Source organism: Panthera leo, chromosome D3 (genome assembly GCF_018350215.1).
Source record: "Panthera leo isolate Ple1 chromosome D3, P.leo_Ple1_pat1.1, whole genome shotgun sequence".
In the NCBI taxonomy this organism is placed as follows: domain Eukaryota; kingdom Metazoa; phylum Chordata; class Mammalia; order Carnivora; family Felidae; genus Panthera; species Panthera leo.
Genome location: NC_056690.1, coordinates 62,794,121 through 62,814,556, shown reverse-complemented (window position 1 = coordinate 62,814,556; position 20,436 = coordinate 62,794,121). Strand labels below are relative to the sequence as shown.

General features: G+C 36.0%; 1 protein-coding gene across 1 annotated transcript in view; it reads right to left on the bottom strand.

Annotated features, from left to right (window-relative positions):
* PIK3C3 (phosphatidylinositol 3-kinase catalytic subunit type 3) overlaps nt 1-20,436 on the bottom strand; it is a 139,900-nt gene that overhangs the window by 67,380 nt on the left and 52,084 nt on the right. The window contains exons 10-13 of the mRNA XM_042911319.1: nt 12,812-12,997; nt 8,037-8,191; nt 6,350-6,440; nt 358-425 (exon numbers count right to left, since the gene is read on the bottom strand). Of these exons, the coding sequence (XP_042767253.1) occupies nt 358-425; nt 6,350-6,440; nt 8,037-8,191; nt 12,812-12,997 (500 nt within the window). The remainder of the gene's footprint in view (nt 1-357; nt 426-6,349; nt 6,441-8,036; nt 8,192-12,811; nt 12,998-20,436) is intronic.

Genomic DNA, 20,436 nt, shown 5'->3' with positions numbered 1-20,436 from the left:
TTTGCATGATTCCAATGTTTTGTTAAACAATGTAAGAACACACACTCCTGAAGGACTGTGATGTATCATACTTTACTTAAATAGCATAAAAGGCAAACAGACATCAAACTGCAAAACCATTACCCAGTTTTATCTTAGATCGTGGCAAATCAGTAAAGGGAAGACAAACAGTGGTGCCAACAAGCATTTCCACGAGCACAGTTGTAAAGAAGCACAGCCAGAGAGATGTAAGTACTACACTTAGGCTTTTGATGACTTCTTATACCTTATTTTAAACTGCCTTAATGTTTATAGTATGGGGAAAAAAAATAGTCCTCACCAGTAATAAGAAAATAAACAGAAAATTATTTCACATACCAGTATAAATAATTAGCCAGTGTTGAGTTTTTGCAGGCTCTTGATATCAAGAAGGTACAGAGATCTTGCTGAAAGAATTAAGAGAAATGTATATTTATTACCATCTGCTAATAACAAGAAGGAAAGAAGAGAGTCTATGTTTGTCTATCGTTTTGATCTACATATCTCGTCACAGATCAGATTTTCACACATCCATCTATCCCACCATCCCTTCATCCAATATTTATTCTCAATCAGGCAGAATATGAGAGGCTAACGACATCACAGTTCACAGAGTTACTTGTCCCTACTAGAGTTTAACACTTCGTGGAGGACAGACATCAAAGAAAGTCAGAGGAATAATTCAGATCACAGGAGGTCAGAAAAGGCAGCGATGGGGATGTGATATTAGGCAAGACCAAAATGACACTATGTACAGGGGCCCTAAACTTGACTGTTAAAGAAATTTTAAAGAGGCCTGGTAGAGCTAAATATGGTGAACATGAAAGTAAAGGAGGCTGAAAAGGCAGGCAAAGCCCAATTGTGCAAGACCTTTAAGGTCATACTATTGAGTATGGATTTTGTCTGCAAAGCAATGGATACCGAACAAAAGGTCTTAGGCAGAAGAATGAGATGATCTGATTTCTATTTTATGAAAATGACTCCAGCTGCTCTGAGAAGTATAGGCCTGAGATCAGTTAGGATGCTTATTACAGTAGTCTGCAAGAGTGAACCTTGAGAATGAAGATGGAGAGGAAAAAACAGATTTTTAAAACATTTGGGAAGTATAATTAATAAGACTTGCTGACGGAAAGGAAGAAGGAAGGAAAGAAAAGAATGGATAGTAACTTCCAAATGTATAGGTTTAACAAATGGGCTGATCTGCTACGTCACAGATGGAAATTCCAACTGAGGAACAGGTTGGAGTGTGGGGAAAGAGTTGTATTTTGAAATATTAACTTTGAAATGCCTGTCGGATATATAAAGGAGATCAAGTAGGTTTCTGGATATATGAATCTAAAACTCAGATGAGAGAAATGTGCAAGACATATAAATTTGAGTTTATCAGTACTGCCTGGGGCAAGAGTATAAATTGAGACCTTGAGGAACATTAAAATATCAGGCAGCAGAGAAAGTGCTGACAAAGGGAACTGAGAAGGCGCAGCCAGAGAAGTGAGGAGGAAAACATGGGCTGTACAGTATCATCTAAACCATGAGAAGTGTCCTTCAAGAAGGGAGCCATTTACTTTGCTGAATACTGCAAAGAGGAACTGAGAGGTATATATAACCACAAAAATTAAAGTCATTTCCCACTTTAGCAAAGTAAGTTTTGATATAAAGATGGGAAGCCAAGGCCAGAATGATGTGGATTAAAGAATGGAAAGAAAGGAAAAAGAGTCAGTTTGTACAAACAACTCCTTTTAGAAGCTTGATCATAAAGGAGCTGTTTCAAAGGATATGGTGTCAAGAGTTTTGTTTTGTTTTGTTTCATTTTTGAATTTTTCAGATAACAGATACTGACATATTTGAGTATTTCTACCAGGAAAAGAAGAGAACGTATCTTTGAAGGGAGTTATTTTTCTTCTGTGTAAGAAAACAGAAGGAAAGGATGGAAAAGGATTCTGTAAATCCTGGTGATAGGAAATTGAGACCATTCTTACCTAGTGACTTCTATTTGTTTCCATTAAGTGTGAGGCAGGGCATGAAGAACAGAGTAGAAAAAGTAGGAAGGAGTCACTGCAGAGCAGGGAGAGCAACCCAACCCACTGAGAGAAATGCAAGATGGCAGACAGCATTGAGTGCCCACCTGATGTCTATGATCATGAATTTAGAGTAATGCCAACATGCTAGGCTATGTGCTTTTCTTCAGCAATATTCAGGTATAAAGCAATTTGGTAAGTAGCCTTATCAAGAGCTGAGATTTCACTAGGGGAACTGAAGGTACTAATAAAAAAAATTATTAAAATGCTGAGCCAAGGGATAAAAGCTATATTCAGAGGAAAGCAAATATTGAAGGGGGCTGATGAACAAAAAAAGGGGTAGAGATCAACAGACTAGAAGTGTCTATGTGGTAGGGGTATTTCAGAAAGTAAGCTCTAGTAATAAAAGGTTGTTATCACAAAGCAGATATGCCAGATGCTGTCAGAAGTGGCAAGAATTTTATCTAATTTTAGAGCTAAAACCTCAGCACTAGATTTTAAATGGGCAACATTTAAATGTCCAGTAAGGAAATGCCTCAATCAGAAAGCCATAATACTGAATCCATGTATGTAACAGGTAGAATCTAAGCCTAAAGTTTATCTCTGGCTTTCTGAGAAGGACATTATGGTCTTATATAGTTTTATAAATATACTTGAATAGAGAACACATATTTCACTTGACAGTGTGCTATTTTCATTAAAAAATGATTTACAGAGCATAAACAGGGAAGAATTAAATATAAAAATATTTGTGAAACAAATGTACTTTTTGCTAGTACATATATATGTACTATCAATTTTTAAACTCAATTTAGGTGAGCAATTTTTAAAATTTTAAAACAACTAGAAAAAAAATGTGTTTTAGGGAAAAAATGATCTCCTATTAAAGGTCAAAGATATGAAAAGAAACAGTAAATAAGAACACAGATAAATACCTCTAAATACTTACTACTACTGTTTACAACAATAATATTATCTAATTAGGGAATTAAATAAGATAGGACTACTGAGTCACTGGGTAAAAGTGACATACAAGTAAAGAGGTACACTGTTTTGGAGGAGGATAATACTTCTTATGCCAAATTTAAAAGATGGATGTTAAAATATCTAGCACAGTTAGAGAATTGATAAAGACAATATGACCTCCAAGTTAGGGGTAGAGACAAAGGATAGGAAGGGGATCCAGCCAAATAGAGGCAAGGAAAAAATATTTAAGGAGAGAAAAGTACCAACACATAAGATGATGAAATAAATCCAAATAGAGCTCTAAACACAATAAAAATGGGGTAAAACCTCCAGTTAAAAGACAATAGTGTTAAACAGGATTGAAAAACGAACTCTAGCTATATGCTTTCCAGAGAAAAACTCAAATGAAAGAACTGAAAAGTGTACCAGTGAACACTGATCAAGACAAAGTTCCATTACTATCAAACAAAACAGACTTTAAGGCAAAAAATATGATTAAATATAAAGGAGGTCACTAATAAACAGTGATAAAAGAATCAATTTACTCAAATGCACCCAATAAAACAGTTTCAAAATATTTAAAGCAAACATCAACAGGGGGCAAAAAGGAGAAATTGACAATTCTACCATGATACAGGGGTATTTTTACCCTAATTCTTAAGATATCAAACACAGAAAAACTTCAAGCTTGTTCTAGTGATAAATGTACAATAGTGTACCCAACAATTGGGGAATATATGTTCTTTTCAAGAATCCAGGGAATTTATGGAAAATGACCATATTTGAGCAATTAGATTAACTGAGTTTCTATTTTGTTTCTAACATTTGGCCAGACATGCATAGTGGTTTCCTAAAACTCTAAGAACAGGGAAAGGAATGATGGGAAAAGGCAAGACACTCCTCAAGTGCCAAAGAGAAGACAAGAATGTTAGTATCTGCAGTGACAAGAGAGGGAATTTCAGCTTGGTCAGATAATAATACCTAGACATCTCTAAACACTTAATCATTTAGAAGTACCTTAAAGGGGATGACTGCATGTACAGCATTATTACTCTGCTGGGAGCAATACAGGAAAGGGGAGGGAAAAAGTACTCAAAATAAGTCCCAGTGCTTTCTGGGAAAGCCTGAATTACATAAACCCTTTAAGAAACTATTCAGCTGAGAAAAGGCAGAATGGCTTAATCACTAAGTAATAACAGGTCAGACATGTACAATGGTGTACCCAAAAATTGGGGAATATACCTTCTTTCACAAGAGAAGGAATCAGAAATATGTAAAAACTATTTTTATTTTTAGCCTAAAGTTCGAGTGACAGTGTGTACAACTGTATTCTTAATATAACATTCAGAATCCAATCACCTCACACACTCTTCAATGTAAACTATCCTAGTTTAAGCCACCAACAAGTCTTATGTGGATTATTTTAATAGCTTCTCAGTAAAGGTCATTTGGTAACATGGCCTACAAGGCCCTGCATGGCTAATCTCCCGCTCTTTCTTGGACTCATTCTTCTCCCATGCTCCCTTCTGCTCACTCTCTGGAGCTAGGCATCCTCTGCTCTTCCTCACACACTTAAGCTCTGGCCTCTATACTGGCTGTTCCCTCTGCCTCACATGCTCCTTTCCCCAGACCATCCACATGGTTGTTCCCTCACCTCTATCACCTATTACAAAAGATGTTACTTTTTCAGGGAGGCCTTCCCTGACCGCTTTTCAAAATCACAACTGTCTAACCCCACCCCAACACCCCCTAATCATCCTTCTCTGATTTATTTTTTCCTTAAAAAGTAGATATTATCTTTTCTACTATATACAAGTATCACTAATATCAGCCTAAACACCAGAATATAAGCTCCATGAAGACAAAGATTTTGACTCTTTTGTTCTCTCTTGCACCATCCCCCACACCTTGAATAGTTTCTGGTACATAATAAGAGCTTTAAAAATATGTGTGAGGGGTGCCTAGGTGTCTGTCGATTAAGCATCTGACTTTTGGTTTCAGCTCAGGTAATGATCTCAGGGCTCATGAGTTCGAAACCCGATCAGGATCCACATTGACAGTACAGACCCTGCTTGGGATTCTTTCTCTCCCTGTCTCTCTCTCTCAAAATAAATAAACTTAAAGGACACTTGGGTGGCTCAGTTGGTTAAGCATCCAACTTCTTTCGGCTCAGGTCATGATCTCATGGTTCATGAGTTTGAGCCCCACGTCAGGCTCTGTGCTGACAGCTCAAAGCCTGCAGCCTGCTTCAGATTCTGTGTGTGTCTCTCTCTCTGTCCCTCCCCTGCTCACACTCTCTCTCTCTCTCAAAAGTAAATTAAATTAAAAAAATTTTTAATATAAAAAAATTAAATTAAAATTTTTAATTTACATTTAAAATCTAAAAAATTTTTAATATAAAAAATAAAAATTTTAAAAATAATAAACTTTTTTTAAAAAAGTGTGTGAAAGGATGAATTATTGAATCAATCTATCAGTACCTTAGCTTTGAAAAGGCAAAACAATTAAACTGGAGCTAAATGGTTCTTTACTTAAAGGGCTCCCCTAAGGATTCTATGATCCTATAATGTAAAATTCTTTTTTAAATATTTCCTATTATATCAAAAGGTAGGCAGATATCAAACTCTGGTTAACAGTAATAAAAATAGGAATAATGCACTCATCAACATTAACTCCTAAAATCTGACTAAAAGCAATATGCATATACGTTAAAAAAAAATTAGCTGAACTTTCTAGTATCAAAGCATGTACATACTTGTTTTCAACATCAGAGATGTGAAAAGTTCTTCTCAAATTAGAAGTCTTGGGGAGAAATTCAACAACATACTACATCAGCTTCTGCAAATGTACTTCCAAAAGTACCTTTCAGAGTAGTGCTAGCCTATTTGGCCTATTTTACCTCAAAAATCAGTCTACTTATTTAGAAGAACTTCACTTAATTTTTCTCTATGAGCTAAAAACAGCTACTTAGTATAAAAGTCCCAGTATCAAAGTCATACATTTCTACAATGTAATCACAAATACCAACAATTACAGTAATATTCATAAATGTTAACAATAAATATTCTGAGTTTCCTTAATAAAATATTTACGCCCAGTTTATTTTCACATTTCTCATTAATCCATTTATATGCCCAAAGCACCAATAAAATGCCTTGAATTGAAGACTATCTGGCACTTTTTGCTGAGAAGAAAGTCATAAACATACATCATAAAACAAGTTATTTAATAAGGTTGTAATATTTTGTTTATTAATCAAAATCAATGTTTTAAAGACCAACATAAAATGTTCATTTGAAATCTTGTAAGATTTCTCCTGTAGGAAACTTGAGAAGCTTTGTACTCACCTCTAGATTTTCACCATCTGAACTGTCTTTTGTTTTGGATGCAGGAGGAGGGGAAGACACTGGAGGAAGAGGGCTGGTTATAATTTGGGAGCTGAAAAAGTAATAGGAGATATAACTGATAGGTAAAATACTCTGCCTATAAGATATACATTTTTTAGCATAGTTCACCTCAGCTCTGTCTGGTTAAAGCATCACTTCCTAAAGCATGTTGTGTGCAACACTAGAGTCACATTATAGCCTGGAAAAAGCCTACAGTCAACAAATATGGGCCACAGTCCTCTCGGAAGATTTCTGTGCAAGCTGGCATATTAAAGGTTTTTGATAAGTACTGTAGTTTTTTTAAAAGCCCATTTTAATTTAAACCACCATTTCCCAAACATTTCTGCCCACAAGAGCAGCCCATCTCTTTTTTTATCTTTTTACAAAATATAGACGTTAGTGAGCAGCAGACCATAATTGGGAAATACTCAATTACAGCTTACATTACATTGTAAAATCTTAACAGACTTCTAAGAAAATATTCTAGGTGGCAGAAGTAAGGAAGAAGGTAAATAAGCATGACTGGAGACCGAAGACCTCCAATGTACAGTGGAAGACAAAGTAAAGGGTCTGTTCTTTTAAAAACAAAAAATAGAAAGCAGACGATAGAAGAAAAAAAATGATCTTTCCCGTTTTTCTGTTCTTCTTCAAATGAAACAGAGAAGATAAAAACAGCAGTATCATAATCATAGTGAAAAATTCAAAAACACAAACTTAAGCCCATGGGATAATTGTAATCATTGGACTAATTCAGGAAATCTGAATTCTAGACCTCATCTGTCATTAACAAATCTCATGACCTTCACAAAATAATTTTCATCACTGAGCCTCAGGTTTCTCACCCAAAGGTTCCTATTTGTCTCAAATTCTTTAAGATTTTATGGAAACCAAAATGGCAAAGTAGAAAGAACGTGGGCTTTAGAGTCAACTCTACCATTTGCAGGATATAAGACTCTGGACAATTAACTTCTTGTTCAGTCCTTCATTTCTAAATTAGAGATATGAACATGTACTTCAGAGGATTATTAAAATGACTTAATGTATGTGGGCCCCCTCACAGTGTCTGCTACAGAGGTGGAGTTCTTAATTGTCATTGTTGTTAACAGCTTTTAATTCAAGTACTATGGCATTTTTTTTTTTATTATGACTACTAAAAAGGTGCAAAGCATTAAGGTGTAAAACATAAACTTTACAGTAAAATATCTGAGTCCACTACCATGCCCCACCATTTGTTTTATTTTTGCATGAGCAGTTTCTAACTCTTACCAAGCACTATCTTAAGTGCTTTATGTGTATTAACTCATTTAATCTTCCAACAACCTGCAAAAATCAGTTACTATTATTACATTCCCATTTTTAAGATGAGAAACTGGGGCCAAGCAGAGATTATGCACCTTACACAAGTTTACACAGCTAGTAAGTGGCAGAGTCAAGATTTTCACTCAAGGATTCTGACTCCACAGCTTGCAAAACACTGCTCTGTAATACAGTAATGTGTGTTCTGTGAGTGCATATGTCACATTTATTGGTACAACTTTAAACTTAGTACCAACTAGGGCTTGGTACATCTAAGGAAAAAGGAAAGGAGAAGTTTGAAAAGAGGGGAGACTATTAGATTTGAACATAAGTCCTCCCTGCATATCCATACCTATCTATTTCTGCAGAATTGATTCCAGAATTTGACACACTCTCTGACACTGAACCCTGACTATCCTTCTTGGTAGGTTCTAATCCATTCTTTATGTCATCAAAATTTTCATATTTGAGAGCCTGGACCAGCTGTAATAGGTACATCAACAAATCCTGGAAAACAAACAAACAAAAATAGGCTAATATTAGAAAAACAAATGCAACTGATTATAGACATCATTTATTCTTACATATCAAGCTAACAGTTTAGTTTCATCTACCACTTATCAGCTGTGCTACTTTTGGCAAGTTACTGGGTTATTTAACCTCTTGCTGCCTCACGGGGTCCTCATCTGTAAAATGGACAAAATCATCTATACCTTAGAGATAAGTTGTGAGGATTAAATCAGTTAATAGAAGAAAGTCACAAAACAGTGCCTGGCACAGAGTAAATGGCCAATAAATGCATTTAAAGTGGTATCCAAAAAGCAAGGCAGAAAACAAAAACAAGGATTAAGATGGTTCGTGTAAAACTAAAAAATTTAGAAAGGATCCTTTTTTCAGCAATAGATCCGATAACAGCATTTTATGTCTAAGATTTCATAAGAAACTCCAAATTTTCAAGTTCTCAAAGAATTCCTGTTTCATAAACTTTTCTGGTTAGGATTTTTTTTTTTTTTTTAATCCTAAGTCCTTTCTTCTTTTTTTTCCTTGAGAGCTCAGGTTTTAGAGAATTTGGGTTGCTACCTAAATGGAAAAATCCTATAAAACAGACATTTTAATTTTAACACTCTTGGTTACGGGAAAAGCTTACTTTCCTGCCAACTAGCAATAATGGCTTAAAAAAACAAATGCCCAAGGTTAAATTTCCAATACTGATATTGACAATCAACACGATAATTAGGACTCAAAAGTGTCAACAAAATCGTTTTTACTTTTCTGAGTTTTCCTTTAATGTAAAAAGACTCTTCCAGTTTAATGTTTAGCATGGATATGAAGCCTATCTTACTCTCCATAAATGTAGTTCTTATCTTAGCCTTTCTCAATGACTATTAAGAAAACTCCCAAAGTGTCACTTTTAAAACCAATTATAAACTGAAGAAATCCACACAACTCAAACACTTTTTTAAAGTTTCATTATCTTCGAGTTCTAGTTGCTACTCACCTAGTTAGCCCCTCAAAACTCATAATCAGATAATTGCTGAGACTTGATGAATACCACCTCAATCTCAGTCTCCTCTTTAGGCCTATAAACCAAGTGAAATCCCCTGTCAGAACTTCAGTCAGGATCCACACTTTCCTTCCTTACTTGTAACAGCTATAGAATTTGTAGTTATTTGCTTATTTACTCTTCATCTTCTCCAGTTTACTGCAAACTCCATGAGGACAAAGTCCACTCCCAACAACCTATTTTCCTTTACTTTATACTCTACTGTATTTTTTTTCGTACCTTTTTTCTTACATTGATATAGTCAATATTTTTATCATTATCTAAATAGCGACAGGGGAAGAATACACGGGATTTCACGACTATGATTTTGCCACAAAAAAATTAAATAAAAGTTTAACTGGCCTATTCATTCATATTCAAATATATCAATGTCAGTGGCCAGAGAAATCAAATGACTGTATCAGAGCACCTCTACAGTGTTTTGTTCTCTAAAAATCATTTTTTTTAATGTCTATTTATTTATTTTGAGAGAGAGAGAGAGACAGAGAGAGAGAGACAGAGAGACAGAGTTCGAGCAGGACAGGGGCAGAACAAGAGGGAGAGAAAAAGAATCCCAAGCAGACTGTCAGCACAGAGCCCCATGCAGGGCTCGATCACACAAAGCATAAGATCACAGCCTATGCGAAAATCAAGAGCTTAACGGACTGGGCCACCCAGGTGCCCCAAAACCATTTTTTAACTGGAGTAATAAACATCTGATTTTCTACTATTATTTTGAGACTTATGACATCTAATAGCAATAGGTACGCTTTTTCTAAGGGAAAAAAAGGTGAATTTCATAACAAAAAATTGATTAATATATTTAATGACAAATATCCTTCTCAGGAGAATTAAGTAATTGTGTTTCACTGCTAAGCATGCTTCGAAAATGCTGCTGAGTATATCACCTGTTATGTTTTCCCAATTATAGAAGACTTTCCACATGAAATCAAAAGGGCTATATGGTTATTAAATTCCCCACAAAGGAGGAATTCAGAAGAAAACGTTCCTCTTTTTGTCACTCATCACTATCTGATTTGTTGGTTTGGTATTCTATATTCAAACTATACTTTCCTTCATTTGTACAAAGTCTATTTGCTCATTATATAGTCACATCTTGAAAAACATAAAATTCCTCTAAGCATGAAGGACATAGCATTGGAGTAAAACAAAAGAAAAGATCAGGTTTCCATCTGAGGCAATTCAGTAAAATTTCCCAAGAGCTATGGAATATTATCTAGATAGTGATCACCATTTCTCTCAATAACAAGTTAATTCTAATGCTTCAGGGTACACAGGCAAAATTCCGTATCAAAAATCACTAAGTGACTTCCCATTTCTTATTGAATTAAGAGTAATTCTTCATATAGGCATTTACAGTTAGAAGGACACAGGTTCCGATCTTACATCCTGAAGAGCTAGCTACATACATCCCACATTCCAGTTAAAGTGAAATACTTGCTATTTTCTTATTACTTTTCACTTTCCTTGCCTTTGCTCATTTTGATCTCTCCACTTAAAATGTAAACTCATGTCCAACTGTGAACATTTACTCTTCCTCTAATGAGTATCTCAAATGCCACTTCCTCCTCAAACTCTAATGGGGAACCTCTCCTTTTGAACCACACAACAATAAGAAATACAGTTTTTAAAAAATTCCTAAAGGGACACCTGGGTGGCTCAGTTGTTAAGCATCCGACTTCAGTTCAGGTCATCATCTCATGGTTTATGAGTTCGAGCCCCACACTGGGCTCTGTGCTGACAGCTCAGAGCCTGGAGCCTGCTTTGGATTCCATGTCTCCCTCTCTCTGCCCCTCCCTACTCACGTTCTCAGTCTCTCTCTCTCAAAAATAAACATTAAAGAAAAAAAAATTTATAAAAATAAAAATAAAAAATTCCTAAATAGAATATTAGCAAATTAAATTCCGAAAGGTATTCAAAGATTAAGATCTCTAAAACCTAAAAAAAACTACCATATTTTGCAATTTAAAGTGTACACAATGTTTCTATCATTATCCTCTACCTAATAACAAAAATTCTAAAATGATCTGGAAATAGTTCAGTACCTGCATGAATACAGCTATCTCCAGAGACAATCAAATACTAAGCTAGAAGCTTGTGAGGGAATTGAAATAAGACAACCAAAAATTAGGACTGATAATTTTTCTATTTAAATTCTGAACCCACACAAAGGTACTGTCTTGACTGTAGCCCAGAGGCCTTTAGCTAAACGCTATAACTCATATCAAACATTGAGAATTAATGATTTAAGTTAAATTTCCAATTAATTTCACAATAAATATTTCAACATTTCTACATTTCAAATAAATATGTAATAAATTTTACTTGTGGTACAGTAAAGACAGTGAGGAAGAAGATAATATGCTGAATCACAATGCTTAGGATTGCTTTTTGACAGGAGAGTAAAGAACACTGTTCCAATAAAATTATACAACAGCTGAGATTTGCCTCCAAATAATCCGGTGAGGGGTAGGAAAAGGAGAAGAGAAAATAAGTGGTGTTACAGATGAAACAAGACTAGCTGTGAGCTGGCAACTGAAGATGGGTAAATTATATGTGAGCATTCACTAGACTATTTACTTTAGTGCTCATATTTTACTATAATTAAAGACATACATCGACCTTAGTGCTATGTTTTGCCACTACAAATTCAAAATGACTTTTTTTAAAAAAAGATCTTCAGTATTAGTTATTCTATGGAAACAACATTGCTATATACATCGAGGCTTGAGAAAAGTTATCCTGTATCCCATAAGCCCTGCAGGCTAGCATAAATTATTAGGTTATGTTTGGAAAAGGCATTCATTCACCATATAAAAATTAGTACGTTAAAAAACTTGCTGGATTACTCTATCTTATTAGGAATAACTCCAATTCAAAATCCAGCAATGCTTTGTGTCCACAGAGTGTTCCTCCTTCCCTGGTGGTTTTATATGTATATAAATAGCCAGCATAAAGTTTGCAGGCTTGGCTTTCCAGAGGATTCAAAACCACCTTCAGAAAATCTACATATACACGTAATTGTCAGCAGCTGAAAGTTTAAAGGAGAAGTTTGAAGGAGAATAAGATGACCATGCATCTCTATGCTTTAAAGGCCCCAAGGGCTTCTCAAGGCTGCAATTAAATGTGGCTTGTTGTATACTGACTGATAGAGGGGATCTGAATTATTCCCTAGCTGGTGCCGCATTAAACCATTTTTCATTAGAATTCCTTTTTCCAGACAGAGCAATACAAGCTCTGCTGCCAGGTAAATGTCCTGGGAGAGATTGTCCTATCATGTAACAGATCAGGAAGTAAATTTTCATTTCACAGAAGAGTCCTTGGAGGAATATTTTAATTTTACTTCTGAAAACACACCTAGTATATCCTCTTCCCTTCTAAAAATCTCTCTTTCTCTCTCTCTGGTCTACCTATCTCTCTCTCTCTCCCTCTCTCTACCACACACACACACACACACACACACACACACACACACTCTGGACTGAGTGGGGAGGAGTAAATGAGTCTATAATCAGGCTCTAGTTTAAAATGTACCCAAAGAAGAGTAATGAGTAACAATGTACCTCATCATCTGCCTGTCGCAACCGGGCAACAGCATAACGCCTCACAGTTGGATTGGTGTAATGGGAGGATAAAAGCTCCAAGGAGTCCTCTACATCCATTGGCTTCCATTTTCCTAGAAGTTCCAATGCCTGTTTAGCCTCCTGAGGTAAATCCCAATTAACACATTTCAAGAATTTTGTTAAAGCCTAAAATCAGAAAAGATTTTAACATTAGAAACAACAGCCTATTACCTGGGAAAAGGAAGGTCAAGAATGAGTAGGCAGAGTTTCCCACTTGGTCCTGATGACAAAGTCACAGAATTGATGACAGACTCCATGTGTAACCACTAAACATAGTTACACATATGTTCCTAGAAAAATACTGCAGGACAGAAAGGAAAAAAAAAAAAGCATGTTCCCTGTAACTTTACATTTTTCAGCTTAGTTTCTTCTTTGTTTTTTTTAAGGTTTTATTTATTTTTAACAGACAGAGAGACAGAGCGTGAGTAGGGGAGGGGCAGAGAGAGAGGGAGACACAGAATCCGAAGCAGGCTCCAGGCTCTGAGTTGTCAGCACACAGCCAGACGCGGGGCTCGAACCCACAAGCCATGATGAGATCATGACCTGAGCCAAAGTCAGACACTTAACGGACTGAGCCACCCAGTCTGAACCCACATGAAGGTACTGGCTTCTACCTTGTACCTTGTACCAGGCGACCCTACATTTTTCAAGTTAAACCACTATACAGAGCACTACAAATTTTTAAGTTTTCTTTGACTTTTCTTCATTTTCCTTTTTTATTTTAAAATAGCACAGGCCTTGGGGTGCCTCCTTCAGTGAAGTATTCAAATTCGGCTCAGGTCATTATCTCACGGTTCCTGAGTTCAAGTTCTGGATTAGGACTCTGCTGACAGCGCGGAGCTTGGAGCCTGTTTCAGATTCTGTGTCTCCCTCTCTCTCTGCTCCTCCCCCTGCTCTCTCTCTCTCTCTCTCTCTCAAAAGTAAATAAACATTAAAAAAAATTTTTTTTAATAACAAAATAGTGCAGGCCTCAAGACATGGAAATAAAGAGGCGTACATATTCTCATGAGATGTTTTACAAACAACCTTCATTTTACAACATCAACATGGGACATAAAATATTGCAGCCAATAAATAAAAAGAGTTCAAAGTCAAGCAAAGGTACAATCCCTACCACGAACCTCACTCTCAAACCTCTCCAGGATCACTGGGTTTCCTAGATACTCACACATGAGGGCTCAAACTAAATTAAATATGTACATCTCTTACACAGGGAAGTAACTACTTTAAAAGACAAACAAAAACTCCACACAAACAAGCATAGAGAAAAACACAGAAGCAGCAACAAATATTCTATGATTCAGCTACCTGTTTGTAGTATCTTTCTGGAACCTCACTTCTTTAGACAAGCAGCATAACTAAAGTTTTTACAAGATTTTCCAGGTAAATAAATGACCTTGGAGCATATCATCCATGGTTCCATACATAATAAGTGCTCTTTTAACAAGGTTGTATATTTGTTCTCCATAAAAAACTATCTCTATTGTCACATCTCCCTACTGGGAACAGTTTCCTGGCTGATCCCATTTTCTTCTTTCTCTTTGTCTATGAATTCCTCTCTTGAACAAAGATAACTTTAAAATTTTAAATTCCTGGGGCACCTGGGTGGCTCAGTCGGTTAAGCGTCCGACTTTGGCTCAGGTCATGAATTTGCAGTCTGTGAGTTCGAGCCCCGTGTCGGGCTCTGTGCTGACAGCTCGGAGCCTGAAGCCTGCTTCGGTTCTGTGTGTCCCTCTCTCTCTCTCTCTGCCCCTCTCTTGCTCACGCTCTATTTCTCTCTGTCTCTCAAAAATAAACGTTAAAAAAAAATTTTTTTTTTTTTTAATTTAAAATTCCTGTTCTGCCCAACTAAAATCTTTTCATTAGTAAACTAATCCAGTTCTGAAAAAAAAATGCCCTTTTGGACAACAAAACACAGTTATTGGTTAGTATGACATAAAATGAACCCTAATGCCCATGACCTAACTTATTCTTGATTTAAGTAAATTAAGCAAAAAGGCCCGATGGAGATTATCTAGTCCAGTGCTCAAACTGTATATAATCTCAGTGAAGTCAGTGGCTTGCCTGTCACCTCAAAATGGTAAGAAGCTACACCCAAAACTGGGATCCACTAACTGAGCCCATGCATCTTTCACCAGATGGTTCCTCCCTACCATTAAGGCACTGCCATCTCCTAATTAGCTAAATCCATGCCCCGTAGAGCCACTATTCCATCAACACTGATCTCCTAAATCCATTACCAATTCCTGTCCATTATTTCCCAAGCAATATTTCCTGCATTTTTCCCCTCAGCTTGATTCTCACCTTGAGCTCTTCCTTTAGTACTTACCTCAGTTTTAACCCTTTCATTCAAATGATGCTCTTCTTAACTGCCAAACACTTTTGTGGGCATTCTTATCTCTACAACTGGAGTCTGTTCTGAAAGGTAGCTATCCATTTCTTCAGTACTGACAGCATGCCACTTAGCACAGTGCTCCCTCTCCATGTAAGAACACAGACCACCCTTCTAACTTATTCCATGCATTTTATTTTTCACTTCTAGAATGCATTTCTATGTTGAATGTTGAAACAAAGCAATACTTCTTAAATAACTACAGCAAAACCTTCTCCATTTCACAGCACATCAGCAGTCTTAATAGAAATGTGCAGATATGTACTTACAAGCAAATCTTGCAGCATGCTGATGTACTCAGCTCAATAACTGAAACAAACTAACCCCCAGATTCTCAGATTTACAGATTTACTAGTAAGATTTATAGCATGCTGCTGCCAAGGAACTTAAGACACTGTACAAAGAATTATACAACTTTCTAATGCTGAATGTTACAAATGTAAGCAAAGAGGTAGTAGAATGAAGAAGGAAAACAAGGAGAAGGGAAATGAGAAAGATAGAAAATGTAAGAATTTGAAGCAATAATAATAATAATACTTAATTCCTGGCCCTTTAAAGATGCTGTACTGATGTATGTAAATTTAAGGATTCAAAAGCAATTTTATCTTTAGAGTTTCCACTGATAAATGGAGAGTACAGGCTTTCGAGCCAGAGTGTTTGAGGTCAAATCCTAATTCCCAGCTCCATGACTTTTTGGCTGAGTCACCTCTAGCACATTATTTAACTTTTAAGTAACTTGTCCTATAAAGTTGCAGTAATGATTAAATAAGTTACTGAATGCAAATGTTTAGAACAGTACTTTGGAAATAATATATATTTGATGTTAATTATTTTATCATCTGATATTATTGTTATTCTACTTCTGATGTTGGGTGCAATGTCAAATGACAACATTACCACTTTTATTGCCATGTTTTAAATAGCAGTATTTCCAATTTTTTTTTTTTTTTAATGTTTATTTTTGAAAGAGAGATAGAGAGCAAGCAAGGGAGGGAGGGCAGACAGAGAGAGGGAGACACAGAATCGGAAGCAGGCTCCAGGCTCTGAGCTGTCAGCGCAAAGCCTGATGCGGGGCTCAAACTCACAAACCGTGAGATCATGACCTAAGCCAGACACTTAACCGACTGAGCCACCCAAGCGCCCCTAAATAGCAGTATTTCATTAACCTCCCTTCTGATCTTAGAACCTCTTCACTATTATCTCCTATTCTTAGAATCACATTCACAATCACTTCAGAGCTGAAAAAAACTATGTTCATCATATCATATATATCTCTATTTTTAACTTCTACCAACTAAGTTATGGGAAATTTCTAATTTGTTGCTAAAGGGAAATCTATTCCTCTACTCAGGACACTTCTGACAACAAATGTGTCGTTTTCCACACCAAACAATTGCTTAATTCTCTGAGAACACCAACTAGATGTCCCAAAATCTAGTTCAATTCTGAAACTACCTGGAGTTACTGAAGATTCCACAGGTTAAAGGGTCAGTCTCACAAAACTGCTTCCTGTTTTAGAGCCAATTACAAATTTTGGATCCCCAGGTTGCCCACACTTGTGTGTGACTTGGCTACAAATCAGAAGTTACCAATAACACTTTCCTCAGGCTCAGTAATTTGCTATAATAGCTCACAAAACTCAGAAATACTTTACTTATTACTACTGGTTTATTACAAATGATACAAAATGAATAACCAGATGAAAAGGTACATTGGACAGGTCTGGAAGGGTCCCAAGCAGAGGTGGTTCTGTCCCTATAGAGGTTTGGATGTGCCACTCTCCTGTCACATGAATGCATTCACCAACCCAGAAGCTCTACAGACCTTGTCGTTATAGGTTTTCATGAAGGTTCCATTACATAGGTTTGATTTATTCTGGCCAGTGTTGATTAATGCAATGCCTAGTCCCTCTCCCAGAAGTCATGGGGTGGGGTTGAAAATTCCAACCTTCTAATCATATTCATCTGGTTGGTTCCTCTAGCAACCAGCTCCATCTTGCAAGAATCACCTCATTAGCATAAACTCAGGTATGGCTGAAAGGGGCTTATTATGAATAACAAAAAGACACCACCCCCATCCCTACCACTCAGGAAATCCCCAGGGCTTTAGAAACTGTGCCAGAAACAAAAACCAAGTATATATTTCTTATTAGATCACAGTATCACAGTTGTGCTTCTAATTTCAAAATTGAAAATATCTGCTCACCCTGCTCCTTCCATTTGCCCTATTTCATTATTTCAGGCACTCAAGCCTAACTCCTGGGAGTTGTCACCAAGTCATCTTACACATTCTCCTCTCCTTCCCCTGCCCTCCAAGATCACTCTCAAAATCATACATGAGTCTCCTAATTAGATCTCTTCCTTCATTCTCAGATCTGCTCCAACCCACCCTGATTCAACTTCCTTAAAACATCACTTCTTAAGACATACTCTGTTGCTTTAGTGGTTTCCTATCACCAGTGAAATCCAACTCCCAAGCTAGAATCCAAGGCTCAAACTGACTCCAACTTGTTTATTTCATAACCATTCACACAAATTTTTCTGTCTCTGAACTTAACATGCTGCCTTACTCATGCTTTTCTTCTCCATGAAAAATGATCATCACATAAAAAATATCATTGAAGCTTATTCAAACTTTAAGACCAATCTTGTGCTCTGTGAAATTTTCTTCATATCATAGCACACTGATCTTGCTATACTCTACATATCTATTATAGTAATTACTTAAATGTTTATTAGGAGAATAACCTTTAATCAATTTACATGCTTATGTTTCCCCGAGTCTGTATAAATATCCTTTCCCTAAAAACAGTTTTAATTTATATGAAGACAGAGAAATGGTATCTCAAAGCCTAGAGTCTAAATATTACTAGGCCAAAGTGGTAACTTTGCTTGCTAAAGTGAATTCATTTCTGCTCCTCATCGACTTCTTGACAGCACAAATATGATTACTGTCCTGATGTTACGGTCCCAACAGCTACTTCAGGAAAAGCCTCATATGAACATTCAGTGCATCACTATTACCTCCACTGTGTGACAGTTCCTATGCTTTTTTTCCCCCAAAGATAACAGAAAGGCATTAAGAAAGTTATTTTCAATTAACATTTTTATAAGAAGCCATTTACCATTTATTGGTTTTAAAAAGTTACAATATTCACATTTTGGATTTCATAATAATAAGCCACTTTCCATACTATGTAGAAATAGTTCTACATAGTATGGACCACAAATTTTTAAAATCTTCCTGAATTTCACTGGTTTTGCTAGAAAGTGATTACTGTGAACTTTGTAGGTGCAACATCACATCCAGAGTAGAAGGTTTTCATCCAAAATACTTAAGACAGGTCATTTAGAAAAAAATAGGTGGAAAGACCAAATTTAATTAAAAAGTAAATAAGAAATGTAAGCTTGTAAGAACTAATTTCCACCAATTTTTGACCACTGCTTTCTCTCCACCAAATCTTTTCAGCTTCAGGGCCCAATGCCAAATAACCTAAATCAGTTTCAGAGAAACTGACACGGAAAGAACTTCTTTGTGTAAGTAAATTAAGGGACAGGAGTACAAGAGTATTTGTTTTCTACAAAACCCATTTTAAATTATTACAAAGACACAAATGTGGCTGTGTGAATAATTCCTCTGGTCACTTGAAAGCCAATATATATATCTGGTCTACTGAAAAGTGCTTCCCAAACATTAAGAAATATTGTTTGTTCTACTCTAGTGATCATAAGAATCCTATAATGTGTCCTGAGAACTGAAGTTTCCATCACCCACATTTCAAAAACTTGAAATCAACTAGTTAAATGAAACTTGTCATGTACTTTATATCACTTGAGCATTTTATTTCTTTTGCACATATCTGGAAGTAATTGAATTTCAGTGGGAAGTGACTACTTGTTTAAACAAACAATTTTTCTTGCAAGTGTTTCTATCTAAGGCAGTTCTGCTCTGTAAATCTTTTCTATGCTTCTTGAACCCATACATTCTAACAGGTTTAATTCAATATCTTGCTGTGTGTTTTAGCAAACACTCTTCTACATTCAAGATGCAATTTCTGTGACCAAGGTTTTTCTTCATTTAACAGAGTATCATGTACTAACTCAATTTTTTTATGAAACCCAGAATCACAACCTAAGTTTTTATTGATGAATATTTCCTTTTTTGCAGTCATGAAGAGAATAACACTCAAAGCTATAGGAAATTTAAAATTCTTCTTTCACTCTTGTTAAGGATGTAAAGGAGAGTTAATATAATTCATCTACAAAGAATTTCCCAAGGCATCAATAAAAGATAAAGAAGTAAAGCTGGAAAGTTTAAGATGAGCTGCAATTGAATTTTTACCTTTACTTTAGAAATGAAAAGAAATAAAATTGTTTCAGAAAAACAAGTTAAAGTAGCTAAAGACTGTCTCATGAGATTGTAAAACATATTCATTCATTCTCATATAATTATGTAATAGCTTTCTGACAGATATTAATTTTCCTGATGCTGCTATGTTTTGTGCCCAACACATTTCATAATTCCTGCTAAGGCATGTACGTGATGTTGCAAATATTTTCTCTAAAATCCACTAAGTTCTCTTCTAATTCACAGATGTGAGCACATCAAGATGGTATAAGAGCTTTGAGCTTCTTGCACAGGTTCCTTAATGTCTTTAAGACTCAAGCTTCCTCATGTATAGAACACTCATGATCACACCAACATTCTGGGGTTGTTGTGGGATTTAAAAGATCCCTGGCATACTGTGGCTGATTAACAGATACTGGTTATTATTCTTATATCTTAAGAGTTAGCCCTTGAACCTATGTTCTAAGAATTTACAGACTATTTTAAGAACTAAAAGAGACTTGAAGTTCACATTTAATCAACTCATATTAAATATGAGAAACTAAAATTCAGACAGGTGGAAGTGATTTGCCAGTACTCAAAAAGCTTCTTAGTGGCAACAGTAAGACTCAGAACCAAGTCCCTAGACTGTAATCTAGTGCTGACTACTTTATCCTAATTCTCTCCAGAAACTTAGTAACTCCATGGTTTCATTAAGAAAAGCAAATGTCTAGTTCTGACCTTGCCTCTATTCCGCATGCCAAGATGGATCCCACTCTATGACTCAACTTAATACATTTCAAATTACATTTCTCATACTCCCTCTCCAGCCACATCTCCTCCAAAG